At 36.1% G+C, this 17,194-nt stretch overlaps 2 protein-coding genes and 1 long non-coding RNA gene across 3 annotated transcripts in view; 2 read left to right on the forward strand and 1 right to left on the reverse strand.

Moving 5' to 3' along the window:
- LOC137239186 (uncharacterized) overlaps window positions 1–17,194 on the forward strand; it is a 38,443-nt gene that overhangs the window by 1,992 nt on the left and 19,257 nt on the right. The window lies entirely within an intron of this gene.
- On the reverse strand, window positions 382–9,343 carry LOC137241459 (uncharacterized). The gene is made up of 12 exons (XM_067769074.1): window positions 9,187–9,343; window positions 8,538–8,658; window positions 8,331–8,465; window positions 8,078–8,265; window positions 7,873–8,007; window positions 5,346–5,467; window positions 4,976–5,138; window positions 4,768–4,907; window positions 3,776–3,867; window positions 3,590–3,694; window positions 2,705–3,374; window positions 382–1,596 (listed from the first exon to the last, which is right to left on the reverse strand). Exons 1-12 carry the CDS (start codon window positions 9,341–9,343, stop codon window positions 415–417), a joined length of 3,210 nt encoding a protein of 1,069 aa, XP_067625175.1. The 3' UTR covers window positions 382–414.
- LOC137241942 (uncharacterized) lies at window positions 10,239–11,055 on the forward strand. The gene is made up of 2 exons (XR_010950034.1): window positions 10,239–10,785; window positions 10,840–11,055. It is a non-coding gene; the product is annotated as an uncharacterized lncRNA (long non-coding RNA).

Consider the following 17,194-nt stretch of genomic DNA (forward strand, 5'->3'; position numbering starts at 1 on the left):
CACAGAAGGCTTAAGGGCTTAGAACGTATCCCCGTCGTAGTCTAGCATGTGGTTAGCACCTATAATCCACCGAGTCAAAGGTTTGAGGGGTAAAAAAATGAACGGATTATTTGCTAAATTCAGAAGTGGAAAATCGCCACAAAAGGTATAAGGGTTTTGAATATTTCCCCGCGGTTGTCTTGCCTGTGGTAACTAAAACCAACAGAGCCGAAGGTTTTAGGGTAAGAAAAAAACTGTCCTCAGGAAGTCTGGCTAGTACCAGAAGGAGCCAGTTGTGGATCGTATCGGCTTCAATTCGACCGAGTATCGCGTATTTAAAGATGTTTATTTAAAATTAACTTACATATATTTGCGCAACATAAAAAATATATAGCACAAAGGTTGCATTATAAAAATTCCATTTATCAAACGTTCTTACACATTATCTTCATCCGGATCGTCGCTACGTAATTGCATTACAGACGTAAATGACTTTAAATGTTTATTTCTCAAGTGTTCACCACGTTTTGCAATGCAAATGCGACCTGCTTTTCTGATGCGTTCAATATCATCCTTTGTTCCATAGATTTTCGAAGGCTTACCACAACCACAAGGACATAAAATTATACCAACTTTGCCAGGTTGTAAAGGTGGAACTTCAGCATTCAATCCACTTGAACTTGGTTGTTTATCGTCATTGGCGTTCCTTTCATGCGTTTCGTTAGGAAGACTTCTACCGCGACGTTCTATAACTTTTGAAATACTTCTTGGTATGTCGCCAGGATGGATTGTACTGAAATCACTGCCAGCGAAACCGGGATATCTAAATGTATTCTTTTTCCTCATGCTTTTAGGTTCGTAGCTCGATTCATGTGTTTGCTTCACTGATGCATTTAATGTTGGTTGTTGAGTTTGATGTGCTATACTTGGTAACTCAGGATATGTTTCATATGTCTTATCACGATGTCCTAGGCAAGGGTAGTGAAGTTTGCGCTGTTGGTATCGCGGTAAAACATCACGTCTACTTAAACGTTCTGTAAACCGATCTGCCAAATAATCTTGATGTACACTTCCTCCTATGTAGTCATTGAAATATGGATCAAAAATTGGCGGTAGTTTTTGTGCCAAACCTGTGCCCCTTGTAGGCGTTCGTTCAGAGCTTCTAGTGCTTATTGAGCGTGGTGTCACTTGTTTACTGAAATATGAAGCATCAGCTTGTGTATGGCTTATATGTGTTGTACTTCGTTCACTGGAGTATGGTGTGACTCGATGCGACGAATATGGCGTATCAGGCCGACTGCTTTGAGCTGTGTTTCGACTGCGACTAGTTTGTGGTGTGTTAGCACGAGTTGAATAAGGTGTATTTCTACGGGTAGAAATCGGTGTACCATCGCGTGTGGAATATGATGTATTGGTACGGCTAGAATGTGCTATGCTACTTGGCCGACTTGTGCTTCTTGTTCGAAATTTTTCCCGTGTTTTACTGGCATTTCTTCGTCGACTTGATTTTCCAATTGGCGTATAAGACCTTCTTAGCATTTCTACTAACCATATCAATAGAACCAACAGTAACAGCAATATAAAAACTGACACAACTGCACCAGACCAAAAGAGATTCTGAATGGAAGAGGAGGGCAAAGATAATGTTCAATAACTTTAATAATTAGTACTTCCGTATAACATTACTACGGTTTAATGACCTAACGTACACAGATCGTGAAATTGTTCGTTCGTGAGCTTGAAGCGCAGATGTACGGTCACAAGCGGAAGCAGAAAAACCAGAAGTAGTTGGCGCTGGATCAACAAGCTGATGAGTAATGATCCAGCACCCTTCTCTTGCTTCTTCTTCTTGTAGTAGTGCTTTGCCTCATCCAGGAGGTGCAATCACTTATAAGTTGGTATGAGCTTGCTCTAAAGAACGTTATCTGTGGTCCCTTTGTGGTGTTCATGGAAATATTGTTCTATGAGGTGCCCAAACACAACGCTCAACTCCCTCCACGGAGAATGATGTTGTGTTATACGTTTCTATAAACACCCGCTCAACCCAGGACAGATGGGACTGCTGTGCACTTGCAGCGGCTACACAAATGATACTTTAGGCACGGGCCTAAAAAATTCTAAATAATCTCCCAGTCCACTTCCTTGTGAATGGTTGTTGTTGTTGTTGTAGCGATAAGGTTGCTCCCCGAAGACTTTGGGGAGTGTTATCGATGTGATGGTCCTTTGCCGGATACAGATCCGGTACGCTCCGGTACCACAGCACCATTAAGGTGCTAGCCCGACCATCTCGGGAACGATTTATGTGGCCACATTAAACCTTCAGGCCATCCCCTCCCTCCCCACCCCCAAGTTCCATGAGGAGCTTGTGGTCGCCAGAGCCTCGTCTGTTAGTGAAACAGGATTCGCCGCGGATAGGTGAGGTTGACAATTGGGTTTGGAGAAGCTATATATTGCGCTGGAAACCTGAAGTATTGTGCTACACACCCCTTGAATCTGCGAATTGTGAATGGTAATTAGAAGCTTTTACTTACTACAGATGCCTTTACTCTCCATACACACAACGAGAAAAAGCAGTTTCAATTGTGTGCACCTAAAAATCGGCAATTTTTAAGTATAAAGAAGCTGTTGTTGTTGTTGTTGTTGTTGTTGTATTAGTGTATAAAGAAGCTGCCCTCAATAACCCTTAATAATTACAAAAGTTTGCTTTGAAAGCTAATCCACTTACCAAAGAACGCATTAAACATTTACAAGATCGCATTGTTAAACTCTTAAAGACCTGCGCTAGGTCTTTACAATCCTCAAACAGAGCATTTCTTGCATTATAGAGGCTCGCTTGCAGCTCCTCTTTATCAGCATTGAATATCGTTTGCAAATCATCGGTTATATTCGTTGCAGCACTCGGATTTTTAGGTACATTTCGGCTATTCTCATTCAGTTGTTTGGGTAAATCTTGTAGCATTGCTTCAATTCGCCATGTCGTTCTATATAATTTATCCATTTCATGTGCAACTTGGCCGTGCAATGATGTCGCCATTGTATTTCCAATTGCGTGCGTACAATTTAGCTGTTGTAATATTTTATTTGTACTTAAACGATTACTATTCCAAATTAGGCCAAAGCCTTCTATGTTTTTAGGCGCATAAACCGAAACTTTCAACATTTCCACGTAAATATCTTGTATTATAGTTTTATTGACACGATATGTTTCGAAGTCGTTTAGTGGTTGGCTTGTCGCATATCCAATTACACGTCGCTTTGATATATTTTCAATTTCTTTCAAAACTTTTTCAATTTCTGTCATGTCTTTATAGTAGTGAGAGTGAATATTTGCATCAAATGTATTTGACTTGTTGAGACAGTCATCGATTAAGTTTGAACGAGCTGATGTAATAGCTCTGCAAAAATGTAATTTTTTTTTGTAGGAGACCTTTTTTCGAAGTTTTTAACGTTTAACCTTCATTTGGCACTTATTTCCGGAAGAGAGATTTCAGTTTTATTTTTAGGAGCGATATGAGAAAATTAAAAATTTTTTTTATCTTTTTCCAAAAAGTAAAACTTGCCCAAAACGAGCCTATTGACCACCTGAAGGTTAAGTAATTTTCAAAATTACCCTTTTTCTTCACATATACCATCTTTCGCCACCATCCCATATAGAAAATAGTACATTATAGCCAACACAAATATCAGATAGAATGCAAATATCAAAGCCAAAATGCTTTCGCAGAAAAGAAATTGAATTGAAATTATAATAATAATCAAGAAAAAAATGCATCAATAGTTTATAAAAAAGACTTACATTAAGGGCAAAATTCCTCTGAAAAAAGCTATTCGGTAGCTGTATTTGGCCGAAACCCACAACGGCATGAATGAAAGTGAAAGAAAAACTATCTGAAAGAAAAACGAAATAAGAGCTGAAGACGAAAAAATGTTCTAGTTAATTAAACATCTGAGGCCGTAGCTGTAACTTGATTTGGAAATATATGCATTCGAAGTGGAATTTTTGCATTTTGATTTAAATTTAAAAAGAGAAACAGTAAGAGTAAAGCCAAAATTCGGAGTTCCGAAAATCGAAAAGTGAGATGGAGAGAGATCGGAATGGGAAACGAATTGCAAACAAAATGGTTTTGACTACTTCTCAACTAGCTCTGGCCTCGAAAGTACACCTACCGGCACTCATATTTGGAAGCAAAGGGAGGGTAAAACCTTCGCTGAGTTGTGAGAGGCCGATAATTTGATGTTGTTGTTGTTGTTGTTGTAGCGATAAGGACACTCCCCGAGATCTTAGGGAGTGTTAGCGATGTTGATGGTACTTTGCCGGATGCAGATCCTGTACGTTCCGGTACCAAGCCCGACCATCTCGGGAACGAATTGGTATGACCACATACGACCTTCTAGGCCATACCGCCCTCCCACCCTCTATATCCATCAGGAGTTCGAGGTCGCCAGAGCCGAGGCTGTTAATGAAACAGGATTCACCACGGGTGGGTGAGGTTGACAATTGGGTTAGACAAGCTATATATTGCGCTGACAACCCCTTGAAAGGGTTGCGCTACACAACCCCTGAATCAATTTGGTATTTGATCTCTTTGGTGGTTCAAATGGCTTCAGCTATCGCGGCAAGTGGATAGCTGACGTGACTTGTTACATAGCGGTGAAAACCGACCAGTTTTAACTATGATATGGGTCTAGTTAAAAATGCAGACCACTTTCTTTAACTATGCTGTTGGTATTATTGCCCAAATTTTGCAAGTTATTGAAAGCCTAAACTTCTTAAAACAGTTACTTTACCAACAACATCGATGCGCTTATAAAATATCCGAAACCTAAAAGCGTCGCGGGGAATTCAATATATCCAACATCGTCCGCAGCTTTCTGGAAGTTTTCCTTTGTCTCTTTCATTTCAATTGTACCATCTTGTAACTTATTACCTTTTAGAAGAAAATTTGAGTATTTTAAAAATGACATTAAACAGCGTGTGTCAACAATACATATTTACCGAGTCTCTCTAGTCTGTCCTCCACATTTTTCATATGTATATTTAAGGTATTCGTTAATAATAGCTTTTTATTATACTCAGGTGCATATTTTGCTGAATCATCTTTCGCTAAACTTTCTAGCTGTTGATAATAATTGTAGAATGCGCGATTTTGTTGAATTACCTGTTCAAAATAATACCGTAAAAATTCGCTTTCGCTTTTTTTTAACTGTTTCTATTCGTCCGGAAAATTCAGTACAACAATTTCTGAATCTTTTATTTTATTTTTCGTTGTTTTTTTTTTTTTTTTTTTTTGTTGATTTGGATGATAAAATCTTTTTTTTTCGGACGAATAGCCACTTCATTTTTGTAATTAAAGGGTTCAGTTTACCTTATAAACAACGTTTGCGAACTCCATTCTAACCTGCTGCAACGCTCGTAGTGCTCTGTGACTATCCATTGTTGCTACGGCCTTTGCAAATTTAGTAGCATTAGTGTCATAATAACGCCAGGCTGCAAAAGGAGGCAAGTTTTGCTTATACTAAAATCGTTTGAGTAATATGCCTCAAAGTATGCTATAACTAATCTTGTTTTTTTTTTTTTTTTAATTTAGTTCATAAAACACGGCTCAATGTACGAAAGAAATATCAGCACCAATAAATTCAATAAATCCCCATGTTATAAGGAAGTCCTTGAAACTTTCAACATATCGTCGGCTTAGAGTGCAAATCTGCGTAAAACTTTTTTTTTTTAATAACTTTTTGATGCAGTTTAATAGATCAGTAGCTAATGTATCAATCTATAATAGTAACGTCAAATATTGGCCACACACAAAGTAAAAGAAAAATTTAAATAGTTTTTTTGCCTGCCATGTAAAATTTCTTTAGTGGCTGTTAGCAGGTTTGCACTCTAAGCTAACGATATGCTCTGCGGATGAGCTGGGAAAACTTTGCATGCTTTTAAGAGCTTCTTTTATTTTATAAAATGTTTTGGTAGATTGATTTTGGTAAATGCATAAAGAAACACTGAGTGGTATTCCCAAAACCATTTTTTATGCACTCGCATTTTTCAGCAAAGTGCGAGCCTTCTCTTTGCTGTCCTTCATCTTAACTCTAAGCTTTCCTGTTCTTGTTGATGTTATATTAACTCAAAACAATTGCGTATCTGGTCTCTGAAAGATAGTTGGAATTAAATGTGTCACCTAACGTAAAGAAAAGCACGAGATCGATCGTCTGCGGCACTACCAGTTTCCTTCAATACATACAGTTTGTATCACGCACAGGTGCATACATTTTAATATAAATTCTCCTAATGTCTAATACTCCGGCACTTATCTGATGCTGAATACGCCTATGAATCCGCGAGGTGTGATACTCTTCATGTGCAAAATGGCATCAACTTTAAAATACGGTTGTTATTTAACTAAAAGTCAAATATTTTGAGCGTCTCTCAAAAAAAAAAAAAAAAAAAAAAAAAAATTTAGGACCGGTATCATGATTCAATTACTAGAGGTTTGTTCTCCAATGATGACAGATCTTTGACACTCCCAAATTGAAAAATCTGGACGGGTTGCTTTTACGAAGTAAAGAAACGGGGAATAATTTAATCCCTTTCAGTAGAAAAGTATCTTTGGTAGTATATTAGTAGTGATAATAAATTTGTAAATGCCAAAAGTGTTTGGGGAAATAATTCATTTTCTACTAAATATTTCGTGAATTGATAAAGTTAGGTTGATTTGGTCATTCTTTCATAAATTGTTTGAAGAATGTCATACGTTAGAATTTTATTCAAAAATACACTATTCCAAAATTTGTTTCAAAAACTCCCTATATGAGCATAAGTTCAATGCATTTTGTCATAAGAGGGAGTTAATGAAAAGCATTCTGAGATGAAGCGTTCTTCAATCTAACTCTAATATAGGGCGGTTTTGTGAAAAATCCTGAATTGGGAAAAAATTTTGAGATAGCACGATTTTGAACAGGCAGCCGACAGGGGTGATACTCTACCCAGCAGCCGCAATGAACTGACAAAAACAAAAATAAAAGAAAATGGTTAATTGGCTTAAAAAGCTTTTTCCGTTAAGTATTCATGGAAGCGTTCCGGATAAACCGTTAATTTAGAATATTCGGAATACGTTCATTTGATACTTCCTCACGAGGTCCGAATATATCAAATAAGTATATACATAATATTCCAAATAAAAACCGAATCCCCAAATTCTGAAATGGAGACGGATGGTCGGAACATACAGAGTTAATAGAACAGAAGGTCCACTTTTACGCGCCCAAAAATATCGAGAGAAGTGTCAAAAGACGCGTCGAGGTCACCTCTCTCGTTATTTTTGGACGCGTATTAGTAGTAGGCTCCTGTTCTAGAATTTTACCTGAATAAGTTAACATGCCCAATGAGTACATTTCGATATGGCATCTCCATTATTTACTAATGACATTTTTACGTGAATCGATTTAATAGTCGAGGTTTTGACGTTGAACGATGAATTTTGAATTGGTTTAGGTTACGTATATTCATAGGTTTACGAAAGTGCACGATTTCTTGGTGTCCTCACTTCATAAAATTACCTATGTTCAATGTTCAGCCATACTAATAGATCAAGGCATAGTTAATAAATTCACTTTAAAATTAAAAAAAACTGTTCTAAGGAATATTGCAGTTCAGTACATATCTGGTATTTGTAAACTGATTGCTTCCTATTTCTACTACTAATATTTTTCGAAAATTCGCGAAGAAACAACACAGTTAAAGAATGTCAGTTCGATTTGGGAGCAAAATGGCTACAGATGTCAAAAAATGTGTCTGTCGAGCAAACCTCTTGTGATTGAATCATGGGCCGGTATTTTGTAACCTTTTTATTTAGTACGGGGACAACCCAGTATAGCGTACGTATCGCTTTTACTTACAGTCCAAAAAGTGTAGCATGTAACGGTTAGCGTGATCGAAAGTGTTCAATAAATCCTTAATGTCATCTCTATACATCATAAAATCCTGTAAATCTGTTTTTTGACTGGTCTCTCTTAGATTTGGCTCAACTTTCACTGCAATGAAAAACTTGGTTCAATAATTTGTTGGTACAATGGTTTGTTCGTTCAATGAAGTACTACCAACTTTCAATAGCTCGTAGCAATTTTTCCGATATCTGTTTAAAATTGTTTAGAGGATCTCCAAAATTTGTATATTCTTTATTGTTTATTATCTTTTCTATATTTCTGTCTGCAAGTTCAAAGTTCAAAGCGTTTTCTTTTTTTTCTTCTGATATGTTATTATGGGCAATGAGCATCATGGTGATTGCAAAACTACGGAAAAAAAGCGTAAAAACTAGGTTCTTGATGCAAGAATATATACTTTCTGAGAAACTTACGTTAAACCTATGCAAATAATCACCACCAAAATATAATTCACATAAAAATACTTAAGTTTGTCTTTGCTAATTTTACAATTCAAGTAATGATGAAGCCTCGTGCCAGTTCTCCAACGATATAAGGCAAAGGTAATTCTAAAAAAAAAGGAAATTATTTTATAAAGAAGCTGAGATTTAAATTTTCAGCTCTATCTATTAAGTACATACCCGCCTAAAGTTATGAAACAGCCTAGAGCAATCAGAAAAGGTACGAACGGATAACATGAAAATAAAGGTAGGAATTCATGGTCGCGAAAACGTTCACCATAGCCGACACTGGTGGCGTAGCCTTGTAAAAAAGAGAAAAATGTATATTAAAAAAGCTAAAAATTGAATAGTTTGCGAATCTCTTAAAAAGTAAAAGAACTAAGTCAACCAGCTTATTCTAGACTACATTTTTTGTATAGCATTTACGTTTTTCGACATGGGCATCGGCAGTTAAAGCTGCCACACATTCTCAATTTAAGAGTTATACCTGGTTTTACAGTGCGAGTTTAAACTCCAGTAAAAGTTGACTGCAATTTACTCTTGCTACTTCAGATGCTTAAACTGAGATGACCGGCAACTTAAATCAACTTTAACTGGAGTTTAAACTTGCACTGAATAACTGGGCATTAGAAATAAGAAGATCGTGGTTCATGTGCTAAATTCTGCCAAAGAGATGTATGACATTTTTTCGTTTATCGATCATTTAAGAGTTGATAAATCATACAGATTACCACTGTCGCTAAGTTTCGCTTTGAAAACGATAATTTTCGTGTCGCATAATCATTATAGAATATACCTACAGACTTAAGTCAATATGCAATTTTCATACCAATAGGCAATTGGTCTGTTGATAATAAGTCGGACATGGCGTCTCCAATTTTATACATCCACAATGGTGTGCAACTAACTTCATTTCCGCTACGCTTTAGCTTTAGCGCTGAATCCGCATGAGAATATCGTTGATAATTTGGCTTAAATTCCGTCATTGTAACATTTAAATTTTTGTAAATCGAAATTTTTTTAATATAATCCAACAAAAACTCTCACAATAATTTTTGCACTTCATAAAGCTTAGCTAGACGAACAACTTTGTTTAAAGCTCGTTTTTACAATTAACCGATTCTTTTTTTATTACAATTAACTTATATTGAATATATGTTACAAAAAAAAAAAAAAAAAAATTGTAAATTGTAATGAATTTAGAAAATTTTTGGATTTTGAAGTTGAACAGATACAAAGAAAAGTAGCCGATGATTATGCTTTTGAGGAAATTCTGTTTTTTCACAGGGCGATTCGTTGGAATAAAAATTGAACAGCTTCATAATTTTTAAATTTTCCTCTCTCTCTGTGTTTTATTTTATTTTTTATTTTTTTTTTTTTCGACCGGTATAATTTCAGTAAGCACGAATTCAAACGGTTGGGTTTATTTCTTTTAACGTAACATACCTTTAAACGGATTTTAGATTTGTAATTTTTTTCGATGTTAACCTTTTATCAGATTACAAAGGATATTTAAAGATTTTTTGTTCTAGGATAAATGTATTGGTGCTCGATCATATTGCCTTGTGCACACTCTTTTTTATGGCTAGATATTTGCAGATAATATGATACCCACACGAAACCTTATTGTAACTCAAAATAATTCATTTCGTGGTTCGCGAATTACGTATCCACACGGCGCATTCGCCATACATTTTGGCAGGGGGAATTCAAGAATATCTGCTGTCAGAAATGCAATATAGTCACCCCTATTCTGCATTTCGATTACGTTCCCGTTCTACGCTCCGCTTTAATCGAAGTTTGGTATTCTGCATTACGACGGAATCGTAAAGAGAAGATGAAGAGCAAATGATTTTTCGAAATCAGCTGTTGGTACGGAATGTGTGAACATTGGAACAAAATAAATTAAAGAAAATTTGTAAAAAACACTGAAAAACGTTTATATATAATTATCCACGCCATTTTGTACAAAAAAAAGCAATAGAATATATTGCCGCAGTGTTATATTTTTTTGAGTGAATTGTTTTCATAATTATAAGTGTGTTTTTGTCGTTCTTTTGGCCAATTCCCTGCCGTGGCCACCAAGTTTTGTTAAAACGGATTCCTGCACGAATATAGTTGACATTTTCTGAATTTTAATGATGCTAATTTCATTGCACTGCCCTAAAATACTTTATAAAGGTTTATTTATTCTTTCCGCAAGGATTGTTTACGTTTTCGCTTCACCTTCCTCTACGCCGGCAGCTTGCTTTGGCATATAATTGGACCCCCCGAACAGACACAAATTATAGCTGTCTATTACAATGGAATCAATAGCCACGGCTTTATTTATGGAGTTGGAAAGTAACACATACGAAAATTGCCAGGCGAGAATGGAAAGGCAAATATTGCGAGATTTGTGTAATCCATTTGAGATGAGTGACGAATTGTAAGAAATTGAACTTAAAAGTGGTAAAGTTTAAGGACTTATTTTCTTATTTAGGTTCAAAAAAAACTTTCGACTTAACAAGGATGCTTTGAAGTATGTGTTAGATACTTTTGCGGGGCAAATACGTCCAAGGACTTCGACATCGACATGTTGTTTTTGACCTGGAAACATAAAAAACAATCATCATCAAGCCTTCTACGTTTCTTAACAAGTTTTACTTACATTTTTGTTAAAATTCTGTTATAAATTAATAAAAAAATAAAAATAAAATATTTTTCCGCCAACTAATTTGCAACTTAGAAAAACGGAACTACGATCGAAATGCAGAATACAAAAAATCGAACGATTCGAAGTTGGATCGAAAGAGATTGGAACACAGAATACCAAAATTGCCAAATCGAAAAAATTCCAATCCAAGTCGAAATGCAGAATTGGGCTGAATATTTGTTTTGCCCTGTTTGTTTGTGTGTTAGTCTAGGACATTCTGTCAGATTTCAATGAAAATAGATAAACAATCGATGTTAGCATAGTTCGCGACATAGTTATGAGGGTGAATGACCACTTAAGGTAATGGTTCGTTATCAAAATATTGATACAGTTTGACATTGTTCGAGGACAAACGACGAAGAGAAACGTGAACTACGAATGAGAGGAATCATGTGGATATATAAAGGATTTCTGGCATTTATTGGTATCATACAAAAAGAGTGACTATTAATTGCGGTGGGGTGCCATAAGGTCAACCGCCATAATGGCAATTGAACTTATGGCCACTTTAAATGACCATAAATAAGTTCAGTTGACTAGTGGATTTATGACCTCTTTAATATTGACTTAATGGCCTTTTTGAAATTTTCGGTTTGGCCTTATGACGATTTCGGGAAAAAGGCCTTTATTTGATTCTTCACTAAAATCAAACCAAGACTTATTTAGAAGTTTTATTATATAATACGAAGAAATTATTCAAGTAAATACCTAATGAAAATTTGGAATAATAAATCGCGCGATTTTTAGTTCCAAATTTTCATTAGGTCTTTAATTAAATAAGTTCATCTTATTTCGAAGAAATCCTCACCTAACCGCTTTTTAATCCGATTCTTCACTGAAATAAAACAAAATTAAAAAGGAAAGATAAGTTGACGTTATGGCCAAAGCAGAAAAACAGAACGACCACGATGTCAATGTCGTTTACATTGTAATCATTTGAACTTTGACGTTGTGGCCATTTCATAAGGTCAAAACTTCAATTGATCTTGTTACCGTTTGAAGTGGACATAAGGTCAATTGACGTTATGGCCGTTGACTTGTATGTCACCCCTCCATAAATTGAGTGCAAACGTTGAGGGAAGAAGTCTAGTTAGCTAAAACGCCTATAGCACAGTGTTATGTGTACTTGTTAGCTTAAGGATCCGATTTTATATAACGCAGTGACAATTTGCTTAACAGCCACTCACATTCACAATAACCACTATATCATCATTGGCTGTAATGATCATCACTAAAGTGCATAAATGCTCCTATTTTGGTTCGTACCTGAAAAAGTGACTCGTTGCGTGGCGTTGCTTTATACATATGTATGTAATTTGGCCCTCAACAATTACTACCCATTTTAATCAATTCATTTGACTTTTTTCAGTGTAAATAAATTTTTAATCTTTACGTTATCAATACTTCAAATGAAGTTTGTTTCTTAAGTCTTTCGTTTGCGTTCCTTCAACTGTCTTATTAGGACATAAATATTAAGAATTAACAAGAATAAAAAAAGTTAACAAAGTCTTATATTTAGTAGTCATTTATATCCCATTACGAATAAATCGCTTTATGCATACATACATATGTACATGTGTAGCTATAACACCTAAAATCACCTACAGTCAATTGCACTATCCAATAAATCGTTTAAATAATTATCACAAAAGAATTTTTTATTTGCTGTGTTGGTAGTAGCATATTTGTAATCGTGTACTATGTGTACATATGTATGTGTGTATGTTTACAAAGAGCCCAATAAATTGCTGACTTGTCTTATTGTGAAACTAAAGCCAAAGGGGCATTCGCACCAGCAACGGTAATAATCTGATATCTTTCACTGTATCAATTTGGAACGCCTTAAGGCAATGCCTTCCTTGCCGGCGTCATTGTTTTGCGCTACCTTGAATGCTCCATTGAACGAATGATATGTGAACGAACCAAAGGTAAATACCAAGAATTCATATTTGAGTGTGCGTGCTATTATGCTCTTCACTTTCTGGTGGCATGATATTATGGTACCTAGAGAAGATACTAGTTTCATATGATGTATATAGTAACTAGTTTTTTCTATACTGTTGTTGTTGTTGTTGCAGCGATAAAGACATTACCCAAAGGTTTTTGGGAGTGTTACCGACGTTGATGGTCCCTTGCCAGATATAGATCCGGTGTGTTCCGGTACCAAGCCTCATTAAGCTACTAGCTCGACCATCTCGGGAACGATTTTTTCTATACTATAATACATGACAAACGGATTGAGAAGGAGGAAGCCCTGTGCGGAAAGAAGAGGCAGCGATCAGTTTGAGGCAACAAGCCAGCTTTTAAGAGGTGGAAGTGGAGGAGATGGTTTTAGTCCTCGAACGATGAAGTTAGCTAGTCACGATTGCAATATTAAAAAAGTTTACTTTTAGAAAACGGCCCTAACACACCTCTAAGTATGCGATGGGACTCACAAAGCGAATAATCATGTACCTCGAAAGCTGAAAAGTAGAGAGTGATGGCAGCATGTCAAGCAGAGCTGATGTGGTTAATAAGCTAAAAGAATTTATGACAAGACTTGAGCTTACTCTGAGATTATAAAAAGAGATAACGTTGCGACTCCAGTTGTCCCCAAGAAGATGAACGAAGTGACGAAGCGGCTCAATCCCTTTGGGCAGAAAGGTGAAAATCTATATATCATTGATCCAAAATGTGCCTAGACACCTTAAATGTGTGAGTCAGTTTCCATCTGGAATTAGTGCTCTAACTCAAGTTACAGCCAAGCGAAACCATGTTATATACAAAAGCGGGCTAGTGGGCTTAGAATATACCCGCGGAAGGCGACTAAAATACCAAACTGAGTGAAGGGCTTGTTTAGCGCAACCCTTTAAAGGGGTTGCTAGCGCAATTTATAGCTTCTCCAACCCAATAGTCAGCCTCACCTACCCTTGGCGAATGCTGTTTCTTTAACAGCCGAGGCTCTGACGACCTCAATTTCCTCATGGATGTATGGGGTGGGAGGGCGGTATGACCTAGAAGGTTTCATGTGGTCATACTAAATCATTCCCGAGATGGTCGGGCTACTACCTTAATGTTGTTTGTTACCGGAACGTACAGGATCTTCATCCGGTCATCAACATCGTTAACACTCACCAAAACCTTCGGGGAGTGTTCTTATCGCTACAGTAACCATATGCTAGATAGAAAAAGGGGCGTAATATTATTATACTAATCAGTAGCCTTCCTCGCAAAGACGTCGGAAGAGAAGTTTCTATATATACCACCTTGAACTGGTAGGGGTTGCTGTGATGCACAGTGAAGCCCGTTTATTAAACGTCTATCAGCAGTCGAAAAAAACGACACGGTTGTCAGACCTTAAGATAATAAGCATGCAGTGATATTTACTATGCCTTTAAGTTTAGCTTGGAAGGTGCTGTAATAGGACGGCAACTTTACTCTTGAAAAGACCTGAATATCTTCCAGTGAGATATCGCTACTTTCAACTTAGGGTCTGAATGTTATTGTGGGTCTAGATGATAAACGTTCTCTCATTCTGTGCTGTTTGTGAGGCTCCTAAACATCTCAAATTAATGCACGAGCATTGAGCAGACACATTTTTCTTCGAAAAATATTAAAGCCACTATATAAAGTTAGGATCAAGTATTTACCGCCTCAGAAAAATATGAAGATGTAAGAATATTCGTTTAACATCAAATTTTACTCCTGGGTTACGTCTGTTGGGCGACACCATCTTCTTCACTGTTGATTTTGCTGCGCCGTCTGTATTTTGTATAACTCTGTATATGGGTTATTCCATCTCTAATCTACCAATTACGTGTGGTTTTAAAGCGGTCTTACCTGAATAACCGCACTTAGCAATACAAGTATCTGGCTGAGCTTAGGTGGCAAAACTGTTCAGAAGTATTTCCTTTGATTTTTTAGTTTCAAACAGGTAGCAACGCTGTTGATTATCCTAAGAAGCAGTATCTGGGGAAAAGTCTTCGATTATTATAGATTTTGTGCGTTCAAAATTTTAACCAAATGAGTTTAGCAATTTTTCGAGATAGCCGCGGATTTAAAAAGAATTGTATATAATAAGGCAAGGTGGCAACCTTGGAAAGACATCAAAGTTGTTGAAGGGCAATTCACCCGCGCAAAGGCGGTGATCGAAATATCGTTGATTGCAATGATACAGTGTGTCGAAAATTTGCTTTATTTTATTGTTTTTTTTTTTTCAATAAATATTTAGACCATCGAATTTCAATGTTCAAAAAAAGTTTAGATTCTTGTAGCATTTTTTTAACTTTGCATTCGTTTTTTGCACCTTTTTAGATTTTTTTTTAGTGTTGCTCAATACAAAGCCCAATTACTCCCCTAAAAAAATATAGAGATCACTTTGTATGGCAGCGCAAATTTGTATGGTTTTTTGTACTTTCAAGCTGTAGCACGATATAACCCGAAAGCTTACAAAAATATCGTTGCGGGTTCCGAAATATCATCATTGAACTATTACCTAAATTTATAAATTTTTCTTATCAGGCTCTAATTTTTCTTTTTATAAATTAGAAAAGAATAAATCCAAAATTGTTTGCATTTATTATTCTTTTCGGGACATTGATAAAGTTAACTTGTGAAACTGGTAATACCGCTAAATTTTTAAATATCATACACCTTCATATTTTGTTTGAAGAATATCGTTGTAGACAAAATAAAGTTTTGAACGATATTTATTGGAATATAAACAGGTCTGCTGCCATATTTGTTCGATTTAATATGGAATGCCCCATATATGATATAAAATGTAGATCCCAAGTGGTCGTTTGTATCGCTCTACCAATTTAGCCTTACTCCTTAAATTTTTCTCTTATTTTACGCTCTTACTTAACTTTTTCAAATTAAATTCTGTAAAGTTTATTATAATACCAAGTTCTGTTACTTTCGTGTTTGAACTTTTTTACTTTATTCTTTCTCATCCTCTTAATTTAATCAGCGTCTCTGTTTGTTTTCTTCGCCTATTAGTTGTTTCCATTTTTGGCTTCTCATCCACCTAGTTACGAGTTCTTATGTACATATGTATATATATATTTCTGAATCTTCCTTTAACTGTATCCAACATGTTGCACATAAATTCAGCTGTTGCAATTCATCTTCTATTTATGGACACATACCGCACACATCTCGTATCTCTCTTCTTTCCTATTAGCGCTTGACCGCTGCCTTTGCAGTTTGTTGATCCGCTTCGGGTTTTTCGATTTTCATTTGGTTGCGGTGTTTTGTGTTGTAGACTTTTTATACTCAGCTGAGCAGAGATCGAGATAGATATAGACTTCTATATATCAAAATGATCTGGGTGAAAAAAGAAATTCATTTAGCCATGTCCGTCCGTCCGTCTGTAAACACGATAACTTGAGTAAATTTTGAGGTATCTTGATGAAATTTGGTATGTAGGTTCCTGGGCGCTCATCTCAGATCGCTATTTAAAATGAACGAAATCGGACTACAACCACGCCCACTTTTTCGATATCGAAAATTTAGAAAAACCGAAAAAGTACGATAATTCATTACCAAAGACGGATAAAGCGATGGAACTTGGTGCGTTGACCTTATGACGCAAAATAGAAAATTAGAAAAATTTTGGACAATGGGCTTGGCACCGCCCACTTTTAAAAGCAGGTAATTTAAAAGTTTTGCAAGCTGTAATTTGGCAGTCGTTGAAGATATCATGATGAAATTTGGTAGGTACGTTACCTCTATTACTATATGGGTGCTAAATAAAAATAAGCGAAATCGGATGACGAACACGCCCACTTTTAAAAAAAAAATTTTTTTTTTAAGTCAAATCTTAACAAAAAATTTAATATCTTTACAGTATAAAAGTAAATTATGTCAACATTCGACTCTAGTAATGATATGGTGCAACAAAATACAAAGATAAAAGAAAATTTCAAAATGGGCGTAACTCCGCCCTTTTTCATTTAATTCGTCTAGAATAATTTTAATGCCATAAGTCGAACAACAAGTTACCAATCCTTGTGAAATTTGGGAGGGACATAGATTCTATGACGATAACTGTTTTCTGTGAAAATGGGCGACATCGGTTGAAGCCACGCCCAGTCTTTATACACAGTCGACCGTCTGTCCTTCCGCTGGGCCGTTAACACGATAACTTGAGCAAAAATCG

Source organism: Eurosta solidaginis, chromosome 2 (assembly GCF_040869045.1).
Source record: "Eurosta solidaginis isolate ZX-2024a chromosome 2, ASM4086904v1, whole genome shotgun sequence".
NCBI classification, from domain to species: domain Eukaryota; kingdom Metazoa; phylum Arthropoda; class Insecta; order Diptera; family Tephritidae; genus Eurosta; species Eurosta solidaginis.

Coding starts and splice junctions, on each gene's coding strand:
- LOC137241459 (XM_067769074.1), bottom strand. CDS start 9,343: ATGACGGAATTTAAGCCAAATTATCAACGATATTCTCATGCGGATTCA. Junction 8,659..9,186: donor AACAGACCAATTGCCTATTG/GTATGAAAATTG, acceptor CTTTTTTACAAG/GCTACGCCACCAGTGTCGGC. Junction 5,468..7,872: donor CATGCTACACTTTTTGGACT/GTAAGTAAAAGC, acceptor CTCCTTTTGCAG/CCTGGCGTTATTATGACACT.